At 44.0% G+C, this 23,452-nt stretch overlaps 1 protein-coding gene across 3 annotated transcripts in view; it reads right to left on the reverse strand.

The window, feature by feature from the left end:
* The window catches only part of OSBPL1A (oxysterol binding protein like 1A), a 233,095-nt gene that overhangs the window by 193,140 nt on the left and 16,503 nt on the right, over nucleotides 1-23,452 (reverse strand). For all 3 annotated transcript variants that reach the window (XM_009433810.5, XM_063796042.1, XM_054672214.2), the window contains exons 2-4: nucleotides 19,546-19,668; nucleotides 10,432-10,517; nucleotides 9,005-9,079 (exon numbers count right to left, since the gene is read on the reverse strand). In XM_009433810.5, coding sequence (XP_009432085.4) covers nucleotides 9,005-9,079; nucleotides 10,432-10,517; nucleotides 19,546-19,666 — 282 coding nt within the window. In that variant the 5' untranslated portion in view covers nucleotides 19,667-19,668. The remainder of the gene's footprint in view (nucleotides 1-9,004; nucleotides 9,080-10,431; nucleotides 10,518-19,545; nucleotides 19,669-23,452) is intronic.

Below are 23,452 nucleotides of genomic sequence, written 5' to 3' on the forward strand. Positions count from 1 at the left end.
TATTCCACACCTAAAGATAATGCTCTGATTCATATGCTAGAAGGCACCAAAGGCTGCCTGAACATTGGGGTCCTTGCATCCAAGGACCATCAGGCAAGAATAGTCACCATCTTAGCAGAAGTAATTGAACTTGATCAGCAGAAAAAAGTAGGGCTGTACACATTGGGGATGTACGTGGAAGAACAGGTTTAGCATACGATGAGAAACTCAGGTGTGTCCTGGTATTCTCTTGTCCAATTTTTATGGTAAATGGACAAGGGCAGCAACTCCAGCCTAAGAAGGGCATGGTATCCAGGGGCTCAGACCTCCAGGGATGAGGGTTTCCAGAGTATCCATGTATCCATGACTGACTGTCCCAGTATATAAAGGCCTGGCTGCTCATCCCCAACAGGGACAACTTTGAAGCATCATCTCCTCTGCAAAGCCTCGCACACATCAGAAAGGCTGAGGCATCGCTTGAGCCAGCAGCACTACTTGACTTGTCCACTCCTGTCCACTCCTTCCCCACCCCCGTGCACAGGTGTGATGCCACGAGCACTCCATAAACCTGCTGCCCACTCATCTCCATCTCAGCTTCCCTGAGAACCGATCTAGAACAAATGATATATATATATATTTCAAGGTAGTCATTCTCCATCAAATGAAACAATACGTGTCAAGTTGTCTGGCCATCGCCTGAAACACAGTAGGCCTTCAATACAAAAACATGAGAAATGGTCTCCTAGGAAATCCTAAAGCCCAGGATTATACATATATTCTGTAAGTTAGGTGAGAGAGAGAGAATTTCTGAGACACAGAACATAGGAAGCATTTATTGTATTTGTTTATTTACTATTTTAGAGACAGGGTCTTGCTCTGTCATCCAAGCTGGAGTGCAGTGGTGCCATCATAGCTCACTCACTGTAGCCTCAAACTCCTGGGGCTCAAGCGATCCTCCTGCCTCAGCCACCAGAGTAGCTGGGACTACAAGCACATGCCATACATCCAGCTTTGAGTTTTTTAGAGATGGGGTCTTGGCTGGGCACGGTGGCTCATGCCTATAACCCCAGCACTTTGGGAGGCTAAGGCAGGCAGATCACTTGAGCCCAGGAGTTTCAGACCAGCCTGGGCAACATGGCAAAACCCTGTCCCTACAAAAAATACAGAAAATTAGCCAGGTACAGTGGCACATGCCTGTGGTCCTAATTCCTGGGGAGGCTAGGGTGGGAGGATCACTTGAGCTCTGGATGTGGAGGTTGCAGTGAGCTGAGATTGCACCACTGTACTCCAGCCTTGGCGACAGAGCGAGACCCTGTCTATAGAGAAAGAGACAGAGACAGAGAGAGAAAGAGAGAGATATGGTGGGGGGCGGGAAGAGGGGGTCTTGTTATGTTGCCCAGGTGGGCCTCTAACTCCTGACTTCAAGGGATCCTCCTGCCTTTGCCTCCTGTGTAGCTGGGATTATAGGTGTGAGCCACTACACCCGGCTCTGGAAGCATGTGTTTTACAAGCATTCTCAGCTGGGCACGGTGGCTCATGCCTGTGATCCGAGAACTTTGGGAGGCTGGGGTAGGAAGACCGCTTAAGGTTCAAGACCAGCCTGGGCAACACGGTGAAACCCTGTCTCTACAAAAGATTTTTAAAAATTAGCCAGGTACAGTGGCACACGCGTATAGTTCTAGGTGGAAGGATCTGTTGTGCCCAGGCGTTCAAGGCTGCAGTGAGCTATGAGGGCCCCACTGCACTCCAGCGTGGGTGAAAGAGTGAGATCCTGTATCTAAATAAATAAATAAAAATTAAAAAAAAATAAAAGTATTCTCAATTCTGCTAAAAGGTCAGTGCAACAATCCAAATATTCATTATACATACCATATTCCTATTTTAAATTGATTATAAAAGGCATAAAAACTTTATAACTGCATCTGAAAGTAAAGTAAGGAACAAATACTAAACACAGTATTTTAAAATTCTGGTATTCTGATTTTTACCAAAGAACACTAGGGGGCACTAATGTACCAAGAAAAGCCCAAAGGTGCCTCAAGAGCTGGGGAACTGCATGATTTTTTTGTTTGTTCTGTTTTTGTTTGAGACAGAGTTTCGCTGTGGTCACCCAGGCTGGAGTGTGATGGCGCGATCTCGGCTCACTGCAACCTCCACCTCCCAGGTTCAAGTGATTCTCCTGCCTCAGCCTCCTGAAGTAGCTGGGATTACAGGTACCCGACACCAGGCCCAGCTAATTTTTTTGTATTTTTAGTAGAGACAGGGTTTCACCATGTTGGCCAGGCTGGTCTTGAAGTCCTGACCTCAGGTGATCCACCCGCCTTGGCCTCCCATAGTGCTGGGATTACAGGCATGAGCCACCGTGCCAAGCTGGGGAGCTGCATTTTTTAAATATTCCAGAGGATAAGAGTTTAAAGTGCTTTATAATAAGCCAAATCCCTTTTCAACTCAACATTCTACTTACTGAATCACAGGATCATAAGATTTTTTAAAATTATCTTCATGGTAAATGATCACATAGGAATGAGATAACTTGATTCTTTTCATGAGAATTAGAAATCAAACTCTTTACACAATTCAGTCATGCTTAGATATTGAGCACATACATTTTTTAATTTTAATGTTTCCTACATAACACAATCATGTAACTTCAGCTAAATGTTATTTTCTAAGACAACAGATAACAAAATACAGCAGATCTTCAAACAACACCATTTCATTCAACATCATTTCATTGCAATGTTCACAAGAAAAAAAAATAGATTCTTGGAGGGGGCCAATGTCTGTTGGAGTTCACATGTCCTTGTGTCTGCGTGGGTATCTCAGGTACTCTGTTTTCTTCTCACCTCCTAAAGATGTGCATAGCAAGTGAACAGGCATGTCTGAACTGTCCCAGTGTGAGTGTGGGTGTATATGTGAGTGGCCCTGTGACAAGATGCATCCTCTCCAGGCCTGGATCCCCCTGTGCTCCCTGAGCTGCCGGGATAGGTTCCAGCCACCCTCACACCTGAACTGGAATAAATGGGTAAATAATTATCTTGTTTTTACTAATCTTTCTAAATGTATGAATAGCTCACATTTATTTCAATGTTTAATATCAGAAGTGTTTGCTCTTCATTTAGAAGTGTGGTAATTTTCTTTTCTTTTTTGGCACAGAGTCTCACTCAGCTGCCCAGGCTGGAGTGTGGTGGCACAACTGCTGCTCACTGCAGCCTCAACTTCCTGGGCTCAAGTGATCCTCCCATTTCAGCCTCCCGAGTAGCTGGGACTACAGATGCATGCTACCACATCTGGCTAATTTTTGATTTTGTAGAAGTGAGGTCTCCCTATGTTGCCCAAGCTGGTCTTGAACTCCTGGGCTCAAGCAGTCCACCTGCCTCAGCGCCCCAAAGTGCTGGCATTACAGACATGTGCCACTATGCCTGGCAGTGATTTTTTTTGTGACTATAATTATTCTGTAGGAACTTAACTCTTGTTTATATGCATTGGCCTATGGTGAAGTTGGTTTCCTTATACATCGTTTATCCAAAAGTTAGTTTCCAAAAATCTATCATTGACATTAAGTGAGGACTTACTGTATATACGCTGATGCTCATGTCAAACTAAGGCCCAATTTAGCATGGTCTCATGTTCATAGTTCAAGAAAATAGCAGAAATGGCCAAATATGTAAAGAGCTGAACATAGATAAATGAACTTATTTGATCTAGGTAATTACAGAGATGGGAGGTAAAACTTACCTTGTGCTCATGGGGACACAAAAAACAAGACATGATAATTCCTTGCTAGCAAGATTAATGCAACTTAGTAGCAGAGTTAAGACAGAGACTACAGACTGGGTGCAGTGGCTCCCTCCTATAACCCCAGCACTTTGGGATTGAGAGCACTTGAGGTCAGGAGTTCGAGACCAGACTGGCCAACCAACATGGTGAAACCCTGCCTCTACTAAAAATACACACTATGGTGGCACACGCCTGTAATTCCAGCTACTCAGGAGGCTGAGGCAGGAGAATCACTTGAACCCGAGAGGCGGAGATTGCAGTGAAGTGAGATCGTGCCACTGCACTCCAGCCTGGGTGACAATGGAAGACTCCATCTCAAAAAAAAAAAAAAAAAAAAAAAAAAAAAAAAGACATAGACAAAAATAACACTAATACAAGGTAGAAGACGAATGAAAGTGCTGTACTGTGCCCAGGAATCCTGGAAGAGTATAGTTTCCTTCCAGCTGCAAGATGTTAGGAAAGAATTTATGGATATTACATTTGAGTAGCACTTTGAATGGGTAGATCTGGGCCATGTAGAAATAGATGACAATAGAATTTTCTTAGGTATATAGAAAAGAATGAGCAATACAAGACCATAAAAAAAAACAACAGCAAGTAGTTCACGTAGTCAGGCAAATCGAGCCATCTGCAGCTCATATTTGAAACCCCACAAAGTCAAGCATAGAAATTAACCACAACCTTTATTGTTTATTATAAAAAGGTTCTTTTTTCTCAGCTTAAGACTCCATATCTGGTTCACAAGTATCAATTTATGAACAAATAGACAAGAGTGGTATAAAATGTACTAATTCAAACATGCTTAGCACATACAGAATTGACTCATGGTAACGTATTAAAAGTTAGTTAAATCTAGTCATTAGAATAATGAAAAGTGTGAAACAATATAATAATAAATTCGTTCTTTAACTCGTGATAAATTCACATAAAGCTTCCAATCATGTGCTTACGAAATAACCTTTAGGTATCATGTTGGACTATGGTCAACAACTAGAATATACAAGAAACACACTCTATGTCATAGTTAATTTTGCATATCATTTAAATAAACAAAAAAATTAATATGGGGTAAAGCAACTTTTAGCTATGAAAGGATAAGACAACTGTTATCCTGAAAAAATGAGCATAAAGCTGGACAAAATTGTCAAAACTAACCATTTTGTGGTGCTGGATATCCATTAAAGAAACAAACTGAGAGGCAGTTACTCCAGAGGAATGGCAGGAACTTGGAGGAAGAACACTGGGAGTCTTTCGCTTTCTCGCCACAGGCTATTAGTCCTCCCCACCTCCCCAAACAAGTCTGACCAGGGCAGGCCTGGCAGTGAAACCCAGCAGTTTTGCTGCCAGAGGGAAATGACTTGATTTAAAACAAAAGGCAAAAACCCAGTAAAAGTAGCAAATACAGCAGAAAACAAATGAGAACACCTACATGCTTGCTAGCATGAGGCTGCTTTTTCTATTAGAGTGTCTAGCTTTCTACCGCTGCTATAACAAATGACCACAAACTCGGTGGCTTAAAACAACAGAAAGAAATGTGTTACCTCACAGTTCTGTATTTGAGAAGTCCAGAATAGGTCTTGTTGGGAAAAATCAAGGTGTTGCAAGGGCTCTAGGAGAGAATTCATTTCCTTGCTTTTCCCGTTGCTAGAGACTGTCCACATTCCTTGGCTCACAGCCCCCTTTCCTGCAGTTTCTAAGGCAGAAACACCGTATCTCTCTGACGAATCTCTCATAAGCACATTTCCCTCTTACTACACTTCTTTCTTTTTCTTTTTTTCTTTTCCTTTTTTTTTTTTTTTTTTTGAGATGGAATCTCGCTGTGTTGTCCAGGCTGGAATGCAGTGGCACAATCTTGGCTCACTGCAACCTCCGCCTGCTGGGTTCAAGTGATTCTCCTGCCTCAGCCTCCCGAGTAGCTGGGATTACAGGAGTATGCCACCACGTCCAGCTATTTCTTTTCTTTTCCCTTCCTTCCTTCCTTTCTATCTTTCTTTCTTTCTTATAGGGTCTCCCTGTGTCACCCAGGCTAGAGTGCACTGGTGAAATCATGGCTCACTTCAGCCTCGACCTCCCCAGCTCAAGTGATCCTCCAACCTCAGCCTCCCGAGCAGTTGGGACTACAGATGCACACCACCACACCAGGCAATTTTTTTTTTAGAGATGGGGTTCTCCCTATGTTGCCCAGGCTGGTCGCAAACTCCCGTGCTCAAGTGATCCTTCCACCTTGGCCTCCCAAAGTGCTGAGATTACAGGCGTGAGCCACTGTGTCCAGCCTCTCTTACACTTCTAAGGACACCTGTGATTACAATGGGCCTACCGAGATAATCCAAAATAATTTTCCTACCTTAAGGTTAGCTGATGAGCAATCTCAACTCCATCTGCAACTTTAACTTCCCCTTGCTGTGTAATCTAACATACTTACAAGTTTTGGGGGATTAGGATGTGGATGTCTTTGGAGGGCCATGATTCTGCCTACCACACAGGCAAATGGCAAAACAGCCTAAAACTTAATGAGACAACCCTGAAAACAAAAGAACTGGAGTAGGAGTAGGTGAGCTTCCCAGGTACCCCAGGCTGCTGGGAAACTCGACACATCTGCAGGAGAAAGGCGAGGGGGCCTTGCAAAAGTCAGAGCAGAGGAAGAAGTGAGAAATGCCTGGACTCTGAAAGCACTCTCCAGCCTACACATAGATCCAGGGCAGAGCACAGAAGCCTAAGGGGATTGAGTAATGGAGCCCACTGCTGCTCAAATACAGGCTCACCACTAGGCTACACAGATGCAGGCATGAATCCTAAAATACTATGCTGAAAGCCAGGCACAGTTGTGCATGCCTACAGTCCCAGCTACTCAAGAGGCTGAGGTAGGAAGATCACTTGAGCTCAGGAGTTCAAGTCCAGCCTAGGAAATATAGTGAGACTTGTCTCTAAAACAAACAAACAATTTATTTTTTATTTATTTATTTATTTTAACTCAGCAGAGATATTAGGTGGCCAGACTCACTCCAGATTCCACAGATTAAAGCCAGGCTGCTTAATACATTTAAGAAAAGGACTGCAAGATCTCTATGTTGAAAACATCAGGCCAGGAATGGTGGCTCATGCCTGTAATCCCGACACTCTGAGAGACCGAGGTGGGTGGCCTAGGAGTTTGAGACCAGCCTGGGCAACATGGAGAAACCCCGTCTCTACTAAAAATACAAGAAATTAGCCAGGTATGGTGGCACACACCTGTAGTTCCAGCTTCTCAGGAGGCTGAGATGGGAAGATCACCTGAGCTTGGGAGGCGGAGGCTGCAGTGAGCTGAGACTGTGCCACTGCCCTGCAGCCTGGGTGAAAGAGCAAGACCCTGTCTCAAAAAAAAAAAAAAAAAAAAAAAAATCCAGAAACATTTAAATTATTGTCAACTGATTTCCAACAAAGGTATCTAGGCAATACAATGCAAAAAGATAGTCTTTTCAATAAAACTTGAAAAGATAACAAAAGGTGGTGTATCCATACAGTGGAATATTCAGCCATAAAAAAGACCAAACTACTGATACATGCTACAGCATGGATGAACCTCAACGACATTATGCTAAATTAAAGAAGCCAGACACAAAAGTTTGTATGATACTGTTTACAAGAAATGTTTAGGCCGAGTGCGGTGGCTCACGCTTGTAATCCTAGCATTTTGGGAGGCTGAGGTGGGTGGATCCTCTAAGGTCAGGAGTTCGAGACCAGCCTGGCCAACATGGTGAAACCCCATCTCTACTAAAAATCCAAAATTAGCTGGGCATGGTGGCGGGTGCCTGTAATCCCAGCTACTTGGGAGGCTGAGGCAGGAGAATTGCTTGAACCCGGGAGACAGAAGTTGCAGTGAATCAATATCACACCACTGCACTCCAACCTGGGCGACAGAGCAAGACTTGGTCTCAAAAAAAAAAAAAAAAAAAAAAAAAAAGTTTAGGAAAGGCAAGTGTCTAATAGCTAGAGAAAGGAAACAATTCAGTGGTACCCTGGGGCATGGGAAAGGGGAAGGGAATGAATATAAACAGGCATGAAGAAACTTCTGGGGTGACAGAAATGTTCTAAAACTGGATTTTGGTGATGTTGCACAATTTTGTAAATGTATAAAAATCACTAAAATGCACACTTACAATATGTGATCAAATTATGCTTTTCCTCTGCTCTCCTACTACAGCAAGTAACACTAAAGACTTCTGTGACCAAATATGGGTGGGGGCAGTTCTCCCCACCACCAAGCAAGCAATTAGTTCTGCAGCAAACACAAGCTATGTGTCCTTCAATTCAATTCCAACACTATCTACCCAGAGATAGCATCAATCCCACAGGTGAGGGCTCAGTCCCAGCACTTCTCCCCACCCCTCAGACACCAGCTGCAGGTCCAGACCTCCAGAACTTCTGACTGATGGTCTTTAAATTAGGGTTCCCATGACTCCCTGTTTGGGTTCCATTAATTTGCTAGAGCAGCCCACAAAACTCAGGAAAACATGTTTACTGCTTTATTATAAAGGATATTACAAAGGATACAGATGAAGAGATACATAGGGCAAGGCATGGAGGAAGGGCACAGAGCACCCATGCCCTCCCTGGGGTGTGATCATTCAAGAACCTCCACGTGTTCAGCTACCCAGGAGCTCCTAGAACCCTGTCCTTTCAGGTTTTTATGGAGGTTCCATTAAATAGGCATGATTGATGAAACCACTGGCCATTAGCGAGCAATTTCCCCTTCAGCCCCTCTACCCTCCCTGGAGGCTGCAAAGTTCGGCTGAAAGTCCCAACCCCCTAGTCCTGCCTTGGTCTTTCTGGTGACCAGCCCCCATCCTGAAGCCACCTAGGGGTTGCCAGCCATCTTTTTGTACATCTTTAGTGTACAAGGTCAAAGACCAAATATATATTTCACAATACCACAGGTGAAGTTTATGCAAAGTAAGTTATACCTCAATAAAGCTATTTTTTTTTTAAAAAAAGAATAATCAGGAGTTCCCCATTGCTGGAGTACACAAGCAGAAACGGAATAATCTCCTCACAGGGATACCACAGAGTGGGGGTCTCCATGACCTTAGTACTGGACCTCACCGTCAGACTCAAAGATCCTGTGGCCTTTTGACCCAAAGTGCTGGTATATACATTTTTTTGTGTGGCTTTCTTCGGTTGCTGGTCAGATGGTTATAACAGAGAAAACAATGATAACTACTCCTCCAAATACCTCACTTACAAACATTGAACACAGAATGATTTTCACCTTTCGTCCTGTAAAGGCAGCTCGATGAAGCGGCGTGTCTCCCATGTCATTCAACACATTCACTTCTGCACCAGCCTAGTAAACATGACCACTTTAAATACCAAGAAATATACAATGGTGACAATCATTCCTTCAAAATATATTAAGGCCTTAAAAAATTAAAATTGTTAATATTGTTTAGGTGTCAGTACTAACAATAAATTAAATTTAAAGTAACAATAAAAAGCCACCACGGTGGTTTGAGCCCATAGTCCCAGCTACTTGGGAGGCTGAGGCAGGAGAATCATCTGAGCCCAGGAGTTCAAGGCCAGTCTGGCACTATAGCGAGACTCCATCTTATATATATATATATATGTACACATATATATGTGTGTGTGTATACACACACACATATAGTAGTGTATATATGGTAGGTTTTCTGAAAGGTAAAAATCTACCTGATAGGTAGAAAAATAAGAAGTAAAAAGGTACTTTTCACTAAAAATCTATACACCTTGGCCAGGCGCAGTGGCTCACACCTGTAATCCTAGCACTTTGGGAGGCTGACGTGGGCGGATTGCTTGTGCTCAGGAGTTTGAGACCAGCCTGGGCAACATGGTGAAAGTCCGTCTCTACAAAAAATAGAAAAACATTAGCCAGGTGTGGAGGCACGTGCCTATAGCTCCAGTATTTGGGGGACTGAGGCAGGAGGATCGCTTGAACCTGGGAGGTCAAGGCTGCAGTGAGCCGAGATTACGCCACTGCACTCCAGCCTGGGTGACAAAGTGAGGCCTTGTCTTGATTAAAAAAAAAAAAAAAATCCATACACCTTCACTCTACTTTAGAAGCAGTCACATTGAAAAAAGGAGAATGATCTCTGAACGAAATACCACATTTCCTCCATTATCAATTTAATAAGTTTTGAGGAAAAAAGATGCCATTATTTAAATGTACAGATGAATTGTAAGATGCAAGCAAATTTCAGAACTATCAGAATGTGAGAAGTTATTCATCATAGAATTAGGAAATATGAGCTCTCAATTCTCTTTAAATACAGTGGTAAGAGATTGTGACATTGTTTTTTTCTTTTTTTTAAATTTTTATTTGTGTATTGACATTATTTTTTAATTATTTAGGGTGTGCTTTGGTTATTTTTTCAACTGTCACACTCATAAAACTGAAAATAAAATCTTCATTAATATGCCCACTTTTATAATTTTTAAAAGCTAGTAATAAAAAAATCTAATGATTAAACATACAATTTTAATTAATCAGGCTAACCTAATTCATGCATTTATTTAATAAAGAACAATTAAGTGTCTTGAATGATGAACTATTGCTTTAAATAAGTCACTATGGCTCAGGTGGCTTTTCTAAGACTTTCATCTTAAAATTTCCATAACAATAATATTTATTGTAGTCATTAAAAATTAAAGTCATAAATAGACCTTCAACAGATCCTGGACCACTTGTCTGTGTCCAAAATAGCATGCCAGATGTAGAGGTGTCCAGCCCAAGTTAGACTTACTTCTTCCTAAAAATGGAAAAATATAAGGTATTTTTAGGTCATATTTAGGTAATTTTACAACGAAATTAACTTCTCCATAACAAGCTACCTTAATAATCTCCTTTGCAATGCATTGCTGATAAGTGAGAGGCAAGATATGTGACCAAGAAGTGTAATGGGTGTAAAGGACGAGAACTCACAAGGTGCAGATCTGGTGCCACCTTCTGACTCGATGTCCTCACCTCTAAAAGGATAGAGGGAGACAGGACAGGGGTTACATTCAAGCTAGATGATCTCTAGCAGCTTCTTGACTCTAGGGCTCCGAGTCTTTAATCATCTTGCCATCATCAGGTCAAGAGGGGTTTTCTTGACATAGTTCAAGACAAGCAACTCTCTTTGAAAACCTGTATCAGGAGGGTGGATGGAGGAGCTGAAGGCAGCTCACAGGAACTCTCTGTACACCTGTACCACATCAAGAGTCAGTAAAGGATAGTTCCTGCAGCACCTGTGATGTGGTTTGGATTTGTCCCCACCCATATCTCATGTTGAATTGGAGCAGGGGCCTGGTGGGAGGTGATTGGATCATAGGGGCAGATTTCCCCCTTGCTATTCTCGTGACAGTGAGTGAGTTCTCAGGAACTCTCTGAAAGTGTGTGGTTGTTTCCTGAGGCCTCCCTGTCAAGCTTCCTGGTAAGCCTGAGTAACTGTGAGTCAATTAAGTCTCTTTTCTTCATAAATTACCCAGTCTCAGGTAGTTCTTTATAGCAGTGTGAAAATGGACTAATATGATTTGGAAAGTATTAGTGCCTGAACGTGGAGTCTTTGACTTCAGATAGTCTCAGTTAATGAGGATATTGGGTTGCCAAGGTGAAAGAGAGGACCGAAGTTAAAGGCAATGAAGTGTCAGATCTTAGCAGTAGAGCTGAGGAAAGAAATAAACAACTGAGTTTGCAAAAACTAAAACTACAGATTCAATTTAGCAAAAAAGATATTCAGAGCACTATTTAGAGCTGAGGAAGCCCAAAAGCTTCCCAAAATTCCCAATCAGACTGTAGCGAATACAGCCCTATCAAATCCCAAAGTCACCTGCCTTGATGGGGCTGTTACAGCCCAAGAACATGTTATTCCAGGGGCCACTGCAGGGAAAGAGCGATGGTTTCACAGCTACTGTAGATAGCAGTACCTCACTTACATGATACACTGCCCTCAGCTCCTGGATTCCAGGATCTGAACCCACAGAAACCTCAGCCAACAACCTCAGCACACCCACAACAGGCCTCTAACAACCCTCCAAGGGACTGCAGCTGCCAGCAGTGTCCCTGGGATTGTTTGCCATTTACCCAAACTCCTACATCTGTTTCCTCTCAAGTGTGTGTCCTGTGGAACCCCTAATTACACAGTCAATAAATCCCAGAGCCTCAGTCTCTTTCACTGAACCTATCTTTTGCTTTCTGTTCTTAGTGAAACCTAGCTCATCCTGATAAGGATCTCCCTCTTATTCTTCAGGTGGGGTCCCCCATGCCCCCTGTCCCTCACTGAACAGAAGTCGTGTGAACCTCCACATCAAAACTCCCACTGCTGGCCGAGCATGGTGGCTCATGCCTGTAATGCCAGCATTTTAGGAGGCCAAGGATGGCGGACTGCTTGAGCCCAGGAGTTCAAGACCAGACTGGGCAACACAGAGAAACCCCGTCTCTACAGAGAATTAAAAAATTAGCCAGGCCTGGTGGTGCACACCTGCAGTCTCAGCTACTCCAGAGGCTAAGGCGGAGGATCACCAGAGCCCAAGAGGTCAAGGCTTCAATGATCCATGACTGCACCACTGCATTCCAGCCTGGACAACAAAGCGAGACACTGTCTCAAAACAACAACAAAAAACCCACTACTGCCTTTAGTTGATGACTTCTCCACTCACATCACAGCTCCTTCTTTGAGGCTTCTGTCATTAAGCCAAAGCTCTTGTGCATGCCTTCTCTGCTGCCATCTGCCAGCCTCCCAGTGGCCTGCCCCTCACCAAATAACTTTGGGCAGCATATTCTTTCACCCCGTTGCAAATCCTGCCACCATCCCCAGGGGGTCAACTGCCTATTCAGCACCCTGGTCTCTCAGTTTCTCAGCTTCCCTCATTTCTCACAAACTGTGCCTCTGTTTAAGGTCAGGGACCCACTGCCAGAGCCACAGCCTGGGCGCCATCATCACCCCTGGACTCAGAACACAGAAAGCCACTTTCCCAAGCACTCCCAACTTTCCAGCCTGTCCACACAGCTATCCCCCAGACTTTCTTTTCAACTTATCCAGCCCCCAGCTCTAATCATTTTCTTTTTTCAAGAAAGGGTATCCCTCTATCACCCAGGCTATAGTGCAGTGGCACAATCACAGCTCACTGCAGCCTTTACCTCCTGGGCTCAAGCAACTCTCCCACCTCAGCCTCCTGAGTAGCTGGGACCACAGGCATGCGCCACCACACCTGGCTAATATTTGGATTCTTTTGTAGGGATGGGGTTTTGCCATGTTGCCCAGGCTGGTCTCAAACTCCTGAGCTCAAGTGATCCTCTAACCTCAGCCTCCCAAAGTGGTGGGATTACAGGGGTGAGCCACTGCACCAGGCCTAATGACTTTCATGTATACGTAAATACCCTCCATCTTCACTTCCTTCAATAAATTCAGTGTCTATTCTTTAATCCCTCACTTCAACCTTTATCATATCCTGAAAATTCTGGCTTCACTATAATATCTGTCACAGCAGCCTAAAAAACCTCCAAAGCCTGAGAAGTACACGAGCCCAGTTTCTCCATAACCACACCCAGGTCGCTAACCAACGAAGAAAAACAACAGAGCCCTGTGGATTTACACACCATAAACTCAGGATCTCACACTAGCTGAAGGCACTTCTATAAGGCCCTGTCCAAGCATCTCTCATATATTCCAACAAAAAGTAATTCAATTCAGTCCTTCACTAGTCTCCTCAAGCCTTTTACCCAGACAACTCTACCTTAGCAAATGACATATTCAGCTTCACAGAGAAAACAGAAGCTTTCATAGAATTCCCTGGGCTTCCAGCACCAAATCAACCATCCCACCTATATCTACAGGCACTCTGCTAAACTTTCCTCCCGAGGTCTAAGACTAACCGTTCTCTCTGGATCCTGGAGCCCATCCCTTCCTGCTTCTCAGGCCCTCCTTTTTTGCCTATCTTCCACCTCTCCCCCTTTAGTTGCTGATGGGAAGGAGTAAGAACTCTGGTGTCTCCCATCTAACGAGGAAACACAAATGAAACCCTCCCTACTCTGTGCTCCCTGGCAGCTACTGTGCCCCTCACTCTCCCCATTCTACCCTTCACTGGCTCTTTCTACCTAACATTCCTTCCTGTCAACCCCCACTCATTGCAGATGAGGCTCATCTCCCACCAGGTCATGAACACTGTCCTCAATTTTTATCAAGAAATGCTGTCACTGGGTCCCAGGGGCAGGTTTCTGCCATCACTGCATCACAGGACAGCACGGCCACATTCTTCCCTAGCTGCCACAGCCCTGTACCCTGTGGGTCCTCTCATTTCTCTGGCACTACTTTTCCATATCCTTTGGAAAATTTATTTTTCCCAACTATTCCATTACTGGTAACTTCAAAAATGGTACTTCAGCCGGGCATGGTGGCTCACACTTGTAATCCCAGCACTTTGGGAGGCCAAGGCAGATAGACTGATTGAGGTCAGGAGTTCAAGATGAGCCTGGGCAAGTAGTGAAACCCTATTTCTACAAAAAATACAAAAATCAGCCAGGCGTGGTGGCGCACACCTGTAATCCCAGCTACTCCATAGGCTGAGGTGGGAGGATCACTTGAGCCGAGGAGTTCAAGGCTGCAGTAAGCCATGATCACACCACTGCACTCCAGCCGGGGTGACAGAGCAAGATGCTGTCGCAAAAAAAAAAAAAAAAGAAAAAGAAAAAGAAAAAAAGAGGTATTTCATGGCCCTCTTCCACTGCTTCCATTGTTTCTGTGCTGTTGACTTCAAAATCCATATTTCCATCTCCAAAGTGTCCACTAGACATCTCCATTGGGCTGGGCAAGGGTTCCTCAATGCTCAGAAAGCACAAAGCTGAACTCACCTGTCGTCCTCCATACACACACTCGCAGGAACCACCAGGCCCCTCCCACATGTGTATTCACAATGGATGGCCCCTCATTCACCTCCTCACTCAACAGCAGCAGCACCTTCCTGCTTTCTCCTTTTCACCCCACACTCAATTAGCTCGACTGACTCCAACTCCTAAATATTCATTACATCTAGTTTTCTCCATTGCCACTGCGTCTGCCCCCATCCAAACCACACTGTCTCCTCTTACTTACTATGACAGCTTGTGACTGGTGTCCTCACATCTAGTATTTCCAAATAGGATTCTGGATCAAGAAATCAAAATTTCCAAGATCCAGTCAGGCACTGCAGCTCACACCTCTAATCCCAGCACCTTGGGAGGCCAAAGTGGGCAGATCACTTGAGGTCAGGAGTTGGAGACCAGCCTGGCCAACATGGTGAAACCCTGTCTCTACTAAAAATACAAAAATTAGCCTGGTGTGATGGTGGGCGCCTGTAGTCCCAGCTACTTGGGAGGCTGAGGCACAAGAATCGCTTGAACCCAAGAGGAGGTGGAGGTTGCAGTGAGCCAAGATTGCACCCTGCACTCCAGCATGGGCAACAGAGCAAGACTATGTCTCAAAAAAAGAAAAAAATTTCCAAGATCCTACATTTACTCTTAAAATACTTCAAACAGGTTTTATACTCTTTAACTACTTATAGATATCTAAAAGGATGTGTTCAATGAATAAGAAATGTCAAGCTTTGGAGTATTTACAAAGAACAGTACACTATACATAATATTAAAACACTAAAATACCAGCAGGTATTACTGGGGAATATTCGAATAACTTCACATTTGGACCTCCTAGTAAAGTGACAGCACTACACAGAATTGTGTGTTGAGACTGCCAATATAAGTACTTAGGTTGCTTCCAAAATTTATTATTTCTTGGAACATCACTCACAGAATTTACAAAAAGTATGTTATGCACATATGTATTAATATTTATTTTATTTGCAAGAATGACTCACACAAGCAAGACAGGACCATGAACACATACTTGTAACACAACACCAGCTACAAGCAAAACTAATTCTATCCTCCTCTCCCAGACCCTAAAAACACTAACCTTCACTTTCCACTCACATCAGCCCTTCTTTCCCTCACTTTCAACTTGACATCAGTGAATTCCTTCCAAACAGTAACATCTCTATGTTGACTGTTAACCTTTAATTCTTGCAGGAGAATTATAGTAATTTATACCATTTTCCCAATTTGTCATTATTTGGAAAAACAGGAAAGAAAGGAAAGAAAACCAAGAAATGCCGGGAAGGAACCCCCCACATGGAAACACTATTCACGCCTGGTCTTGCCCACCCCTCCCCACTCCCTTAAGAACTGCATATCATCTGACTATGTCACCTTCTGCATCAACCCTTCAAACTGCCCTTAAGATAAAGTCTGACTGACAGGTATAATGAGGTGAAAATTGAAAAAAAAATTAACATATTTCTCAGCTTTACATTTCCAAGTAGATGACTTTCTCCTAATTAGCCTGAGGCAAACGTGGTCGGAGGTGGGAAGGGGAGACAGAAAAGGGTCACTGAGGATGATCAAATGTTTTGGCATTCAAAATAGAATCCTGAGGTAAAGATAAAGAGCCAGTCTTTGCTGAAGAGTGGGGGGAAATTTTATACATTTTTTTATTTTTTAAATATTTTTTTCCTCAGCTCATTCTCCATAACAAAGATATTTTAAAATTCCTTTTACCAACTCAGTTTCTAGACAACCCAGATCCTCAGATCACAGTTTCTTCCCTATTGCAAAGATGCTATTTCTTCCCCACTGAGGGTGAGGTCATGAGGTTTGCTGCCCTGGTACAGGAGGAGGAAGTAGCAAAAAGAATAAAATATCCATCTGAAGCCAGCCCTTTCTGGGACTGAGGAACTGTGGAAGAAAAAAAGACAAAAGCTGAGACACGTGGCTCTGGATCTTAAACGCGGAAAGTGGGATACATTGAGGAGACACAGAGAACAGGCCAGCTGCTTCCGGGATGCAGGAAAAGACCCCCTCTAGATCGCCCATCTTAGCACTCCCCTGCCAGATGCCACATCAAAGCAGACTCAGTAAGGTGTCCTGAGGGAAGGCTGCATTTTGGCTAACCAGAGCTGCTCTAGGTTCCCCCATGTCATTGGCTCCCACATGCCACTCTCCCAAGAAGGGAACAGGAGTGTGTCTGCATTGAACCAGCAAGCCTAGGCCAGGTGCCAGATGAAGATGTGACAGAGGGTAACACAAGCCAACATGAGAGTCTCCTGATACAGCCAAGGGGCCTTACCTATGCCACACGACACACTGAGAGACCTGAGTTTGACTTTCTACCTAAGTTTCACGTCAGCTTCCAATGCTTAAGGAGCACCAGGAAGACAAGGGTGGCTGAGGACCCAAAGCCAAGTCATAGATTCGAGGAAAACCTGCCTCTCCACCACACGAACACACAGCAAGTCTCACCTCTACACTCAAACACCAAGTTAGAGGAAATACAGGGGAAGGGAGATCAAGACTTTATCAAAAAGGCTACTAAAAAAAGTATGGCTAGATGCAATGGATCACACCTGTAATCCCAACACTTTGGGAGGCTGAGATGAGAGGATCGCTTGAGACCAGGAGTTCAAGACCAGCCTGGGGAACATAGCAAGATCCCGTTTCTACAAAAAATACAAAAATTAGCCAGGCGTGGTGGCATGTGCTTGTAGTCCCAACTACTCTGGAGGCTGAGGTGGGACAAAGGCTTGAGCCCAGAAGTCTGAGGCTGCCATGAACTGTGAGCATGCCACTGCACTCCAGCCTGGGCAACAGAACAAAACCCTGTCTCAAAAAAAAAAAAAAAAAAAAAAAGATAGAGGTACCCAAAGACTAACGTTTACTCTCCCCATACCTCCCAGAACATGAAGAGGTTTATTACAATACCAGAGCCATTTTAGAGAACACGTTTTATTTTTCTGCACATTTGATACAAGGTTGTGATGTATTGGCCACTTTGCTACACATGGCATATTATGACTTGGCTGCTATGTTGTTTCTTCTTCCTTGAACCATTTTTTCTTCTCTATCGTCACCTGGTTAACTCCTACTCTTTCACATTTCATCTTAGAATTGTCTCCTCCAAAAAGCAAATCCTTCAAGTTCCAGTTCCACACCTCTCCCATGACACCTGCACTTCCACATCCTGGTACCTATTTTGTAATGCAGACTAGTCTGATCTGTTCATCTACTAGACTAAGCTCAATAAGGGCAGGGATCCCATGTGTCTCTTCATCATTATCTCCAGGACACACGGTAAACACTCAAACCTGCTGGGTCAACTGCAATGTCTTCGAGAAGAAAAAAAAATTATCATAATGTATCTGGAATTGGTGGGTTCTTGGTCTCACTGACTTCAAGAATGAAGCCGTGGACCCTCGCGGTGAGTGTTACAGCTCTTAAGGCAGCACCTCTGGAGTTGTTTGTTCCTTCCGGTGGGCTCGTGGTCTCCCTGGCTTTAGGAGTGAAGCTGCAGACCTTCGCAGTGAGTGTTACAGCTCATAAAAGCAGTGTGGACCCAAAGAGTGAGCAGTAGCAAGATTTATTGCAAAGAGCGAAAGAACAAAGCTTCCACACTGTGGAAGGGGACTCCAGCGGGTTGCCACTGCTGGCTCTGGCAGCCTGCTTTTATTCTCTTGTCTGGCCCCACCCATATCCTGCTGATTGGTAGAGCTGAGTGGTCTGTTTTGACAGGGTGCTGATTGGTACCTTTATAATCCCTGAGTTAGACACAAAGGTTCTCCACATCCTCACCAGATTAGCTAGATACAGAGTGTGGACACAAAGGTTCTCCGAGGCCCCACCAGAGTACCTAGATACAGAGTATTGATTGGTGCATTCACAAACCCTGAGATAGACGCAGGGTGCTGATTGGTGTGTTTATAAACCTTGAGCTAGATACAGAGTGCTGATTGGTGTATTTACAATCCCTGGGCTAGACATAAAGGTTCTCTACGTCCCCACCAGACTCAGGAGCCCAGCTGGCTTCACCCAGTGGATCCCGCACCAGGGCTGCAGGTGGAGCTGCCTGCCAGTCCCGCGCCATGCGCCCGCACTCCTCAGCCCTTGGGTGGTCGATGGGACTGGGCGCTGTGGAGCAGGGGGCGGTGCTCATCGAGGAGGCTCGGGCCGCACAGGAGCCCATGGAGGGGGTGGGAGGCTCAAGCATGGCCGGCTGCAGGTCCTGAGCCCTGCCCCGCAGGAAGTCAGCTAAGGCCCGGTGAGAAATCCAATGCAGCGCCGGTGGGCTGGCACTGCTGGGGGACCCAGTACACCCTCCGCAGCCGCTGGCCCGGGTGCTAAGCCCCTCATTGCCCGGGCTGGCAGGGCCGGCCGGGCCGGCCGGCTGCTCCCAGTGCGGGGCCCGCCAAGCCCACGCCCACGCCCACGCCCACATGGAACTCCAGCTGGCCCGCAAGCGCCGCGCGCAGTCCTGGTTCCCGCTAGCGCCTCTCCCTCCACACCTCCCTGCAAGCTGAGGGAGCCGGCTTCGGCCTTGGCCAGCCCAGAAAGGGGCTCCCACAGTGCAGCGATGGGCTGAAGGGCTCCTCAAGTGCCGCCAAAGTGGGAGCCCAGGCAGAGGAGGCGCCAAGAGCGAGCGAGGGCTGTGAGGACTGCCAGCACGCTGTCACCTCTCAATAGGATGTATCCTGTGGGCTAGAGCCACCCTTGTGGCTTGTAATATTTGGGATCCATAACAATTTTAAGAATTTAAAATTCTTATGTCACTTTCTCTGACTCAGAGAGGGCTAGGAGAGACATTTCCTCCAATCTGTGGGGTTCTTCCTAGCATGAGAGCTAGAGATTAATTACATGATAGATAAGAAAGGTTAGCATTAAATAAATGCTAAGAGTAGTGCAGACTCAGAAAGCTACAAAATCCATTCAAAGTTTACCTTTGCAATTAATGTCAGCAATCACTTCATTCCTCGCCATGGTCTCTAATAGTTGTCTTACTTCTTCAGCATTGCCATTTCTGGCATGATGGAGAAGCTGTTGCTCCGCTTCTGTGTTCATTTCTAAATTAAGAAAATAATAACATTGCTATTATCTAAGAACATAATTAGCTTTTAGATATCACCTGCTAATACAGAAAGGGGAAAGAATCCTCATTTTGCAGCTGATAAGACAGACACAACAACTGAATAAATCCGTTGCAGGGTGAGAACTTGAGCCTGAGACCCCTTGCCCTTCTATTATTATTGAAGCAGTACAGGAGACACTTGGGCAAATCTCTTAACTTCTTAAGGCCTTAGTTTCTTCATCTGCAAAATACAACCAACCTCATAAGCTGTTTGTTGTAAGATTATGTATGTGAAAGCATTCTGTCAAATACATAGTATTATGCAAATAGTTATTACATTAAAAATTAGACATAAAAGGAAAAAACAAAATTAGAGATAAAGTCAAAGTATGACTTTATTTCCTATACGACCATTCATATAGGAATAGAGTAAGACTAACATGTAAACTAACACATTCAAAACTGTGCAAAAAATCATTTTGAATAGAAACTCATTATAGATAAATGCCCTGAAGTGGCTATATGTAAACAAATTTATTTTTTCTGTCACATTTTCTTATCAAGCCCCAAACCAAATATAGAAAATTACAACCAAATTTCAAGCATTTATGTCAAAATGAGCAAATATTACAAATAGCAATTCCCAGAAGTATGTCATTCTTACTAATAATCAAATAAATAAAAATCATTCAAACACACGTGATATTTTTCATGCCCATTGAATTAGCAAAAATAAAAAAAGACAAGAAACAATGCTGGCATGGGCAGGAAATAGCACTCCTGTAGACTGCTAAAATGAATATAAATGCATACAACTTTTCATATGTTACAGGTGGAGATCAGCAATTTGGCAATATCAAATAAACTTCAAAATTCATATATACCATTTACTTTGTCTAGCAACTCTATTTCTAGAAATCTATCCTGCAAAAACATTTACACAAGGTTTTTTTTAATTTCAATGTTTATTTTTCCCCTCACTTTTGCTGTCATCTTATACAAGATTATTTTGAAACCATGCTTATAAAGATTACATTATTTGTAATAGTGGAAAAATTAGAAACCACTCCATGTCATCAACAGGGGACTGGTTAAATACATCTTCCAGTGAGGCTAAAAGAGATGGGCTGTATAGGCTGGTGACTGGATGGGTTTTGAAGGCATGGTTTCAAAACAGAGCAGAGCAAACAGCTTGTCTCCAGCCCTCTTGCCCTAATCGGCATTTCTTATGCTGGCAAGCCAGGCTTTACCCTCTATGAGACTTAGCTGGTTATATTCCCTAAAGTACAAGAGAGACACCAGGAGGTCCCAGCAAGTGGTCAAGCCAGGCAAACCTTACAATGAAGTTAGCAGTCAACAGGGCCCACCCACTCTCTCAGTTTTCAATCAACTTTCTAGCTCCCCACTCTTAAACATGAAAGACAAAGACCAAAACCAAACAGGGAAGAAAAGCAACCTAGAGAAAACAAGGTATCAAGGAAAATGTTAAAAAAATAATAACTAATATCCTTAGATAATAAATGACATTCTGTCCTGTAACAAAAACAAGATGCTATTAAAAAAAAATAAAGCTTGAGAAAAAGAACTTTGGAAATAAAAATAGCAAAAATTAAAACTTCAATAAAAGAGTTGGAAAATAAGTTGAGAATATCTCCTAGAAAATAAAATGTTAAGAAAATGGGAGATAAAAGATGAATGTTGGCCAGGCACAGTGGCTCATGCCTGTAATTCCAGCACTTTGAGAGGCTGAGGCGGGTGGACCACTTGAGCCCAGGAGTTCAAGACCAGCCTGGACAACATGGTGAAACCACAACTCTACTAAAAACACAAAAATTAGTTGGGTCTGCTGGTGCACACCTGTAACCCCATCTACTCAGGAGGCTGAGGCAGGAGAATCGCTTGAACCTGGGAGGTGGAGGTTGCAGTAAGCTGAGATCATGCCACTGCACTCCAGCCTGGGTGACAGAGTGAGACTTGGTCTCAAAAAAAAAAAGGATGTTAAGAGAACTGGTCCAGGAGGTCAAACATTGAAACAGAAGTTCTAAAAAAAGAAAACAGAGAGACAGAGAAAATAAAGAATTTATTTGGCAGGCCAAGGTGGTAGGATCACTTGAGGCCAGTAGTTTGAGACCAGCCTAATACGGTGAAACCTCATCTCTACTAAAAAAAAAAAAAAAAAAAAAAAATTTAGCCAGGTGTGGTAGGGGAGGCCTGTAGTCCCAGCTATATCGGGAGGCTGAGGCAGGAGAATCGCTTGAACCCGGGAGGCAGAGGTTGCAGTGAGCTGAGATCACGCCACTGCACTCCAGCCTGGGAAACAGAGCAAGACACCTTCTTAAAAAAAAGAATTTAAGGAAGTCTTACAGCATTGAAAGGCCTAATGAGAGCCCAACAATTCTGGAAGATTTCTGATCTACAGACAAAATAGAACCTATGAAAGCACATCATCATGAAATTTTAGAACTTTGGTAACAAAAGATATCAGGTAATAAACAAAAGAGCAGGAATCAGAATGATTTTGACTTCTCTATCACAACATAAGCATCCAAAAGACAACAAAGCAATACCTAAAAGTTCCGGAGGAAAATTATTTCCAACCCCCAATTCTATAACCAGCCAATCAAAAGTAGGAGTAGAATAAGGACATTTTAAAATATACCAGTATGTAAATTTATTTCCCATGCAACACTTCTCAGGAAGCCACCAGGGGTGTAGCTCACCAAAATTAAAAAACCAAGGAAGAGGAAGACATTAGCAAAGACATTAGAAACAGAAAACTAGCAAAGGAATCCCCAGAGTGAGGGGAAACCCCTGATATCTAGCTGTGGGCCTGGCCTAGCTCTTATCCATATTTAGTTTATCTGGCCCACACGCTAAGGATGTTTTGCTGCATGTCCAGCTGAGGGTCCTAATTCCACCCCTCAGAAGTGTTCTCCTTTCACCCACACCTCAGAAATACCTGTGAGCTCAGAGGCAGAAAGTGAAGAGCAGCCTAATCCCCCAACAAATTCCTGGATCCAGGATCCCACATCTGGTCCCTACTACAGCCCTACCAAGCCACCAGCCTGGCTAAGGCCTGTTTCCAGTGCTCGCACAAGGCCTCGCTCAGTAGCTTCCCTTTGAAAGAGCTCTTACAGGCTGGGCGCGGTGGCTCACGCCTGTAATCCCACACTTTGGGAGACTGAGGTGGGTCTATCACCTGAGGTCAGGAGTTCGAGACCAGCCTGATCAACATGGTGAAACCCCGTCTCTACTAATGCAAAAATTAGCCAGGCATGGTGGCACATGCCTGTAATCCCAGCTACTTGGGAGGCCAAGGCAGGAGAATCACTTGAACTCAGGAGGCGGAGGTTGCAGTGAGCTGAGATTGTGCCACTTCACTCCAGCCTGGGCAATAAGAGCAAAATTCCATCTCAAAAAAAAAAAAAAAAGAAAGAAAAGAAAAAGGAAAAAGCTCTTATAAACTCTGCAGGAAACCAAACCCAGGCTCAGGCTGTTTAAAGAAAAAATTATTCAGTGATACTCGTTAAAGCATAAAAGGGAAGACTTTATTCAGGACCCCCGTGGTAGTTACAAGGACCACTGCAAGAGAGTCCTGCAGTGGGGAAGAGAGCTTGAGCTCAACTCTGAATACAGCAAGGACAAGTGGGATTATAGCCAAGGAGCAGGGTCAGGGTCAGTGGGTGGAAAAGTACTCAGAGGAAACATCAGGGGCAAAGGGGATTCTGGGTAAACCAAACTAACAGGGTTGTTGCTGAAGACAAGCCAGGGTGGTCAGA

This window comes from Pan troglodytes, chromosome 17 (assembly GCF_028858775.2).
Source record: "Pan troglodytes isolate AG18354 chromosome 17, NHGRI_mPanTro3-v2.0_pri, whole genome shotgun sequence".
In the NCBI taxonomy this organism is placed as follows: domain Eukaryota; kingdom Metazoa; phylum Chordata; class Mammalia; order Primates; family Hominidae; genus Pan; species Pan troglodytes.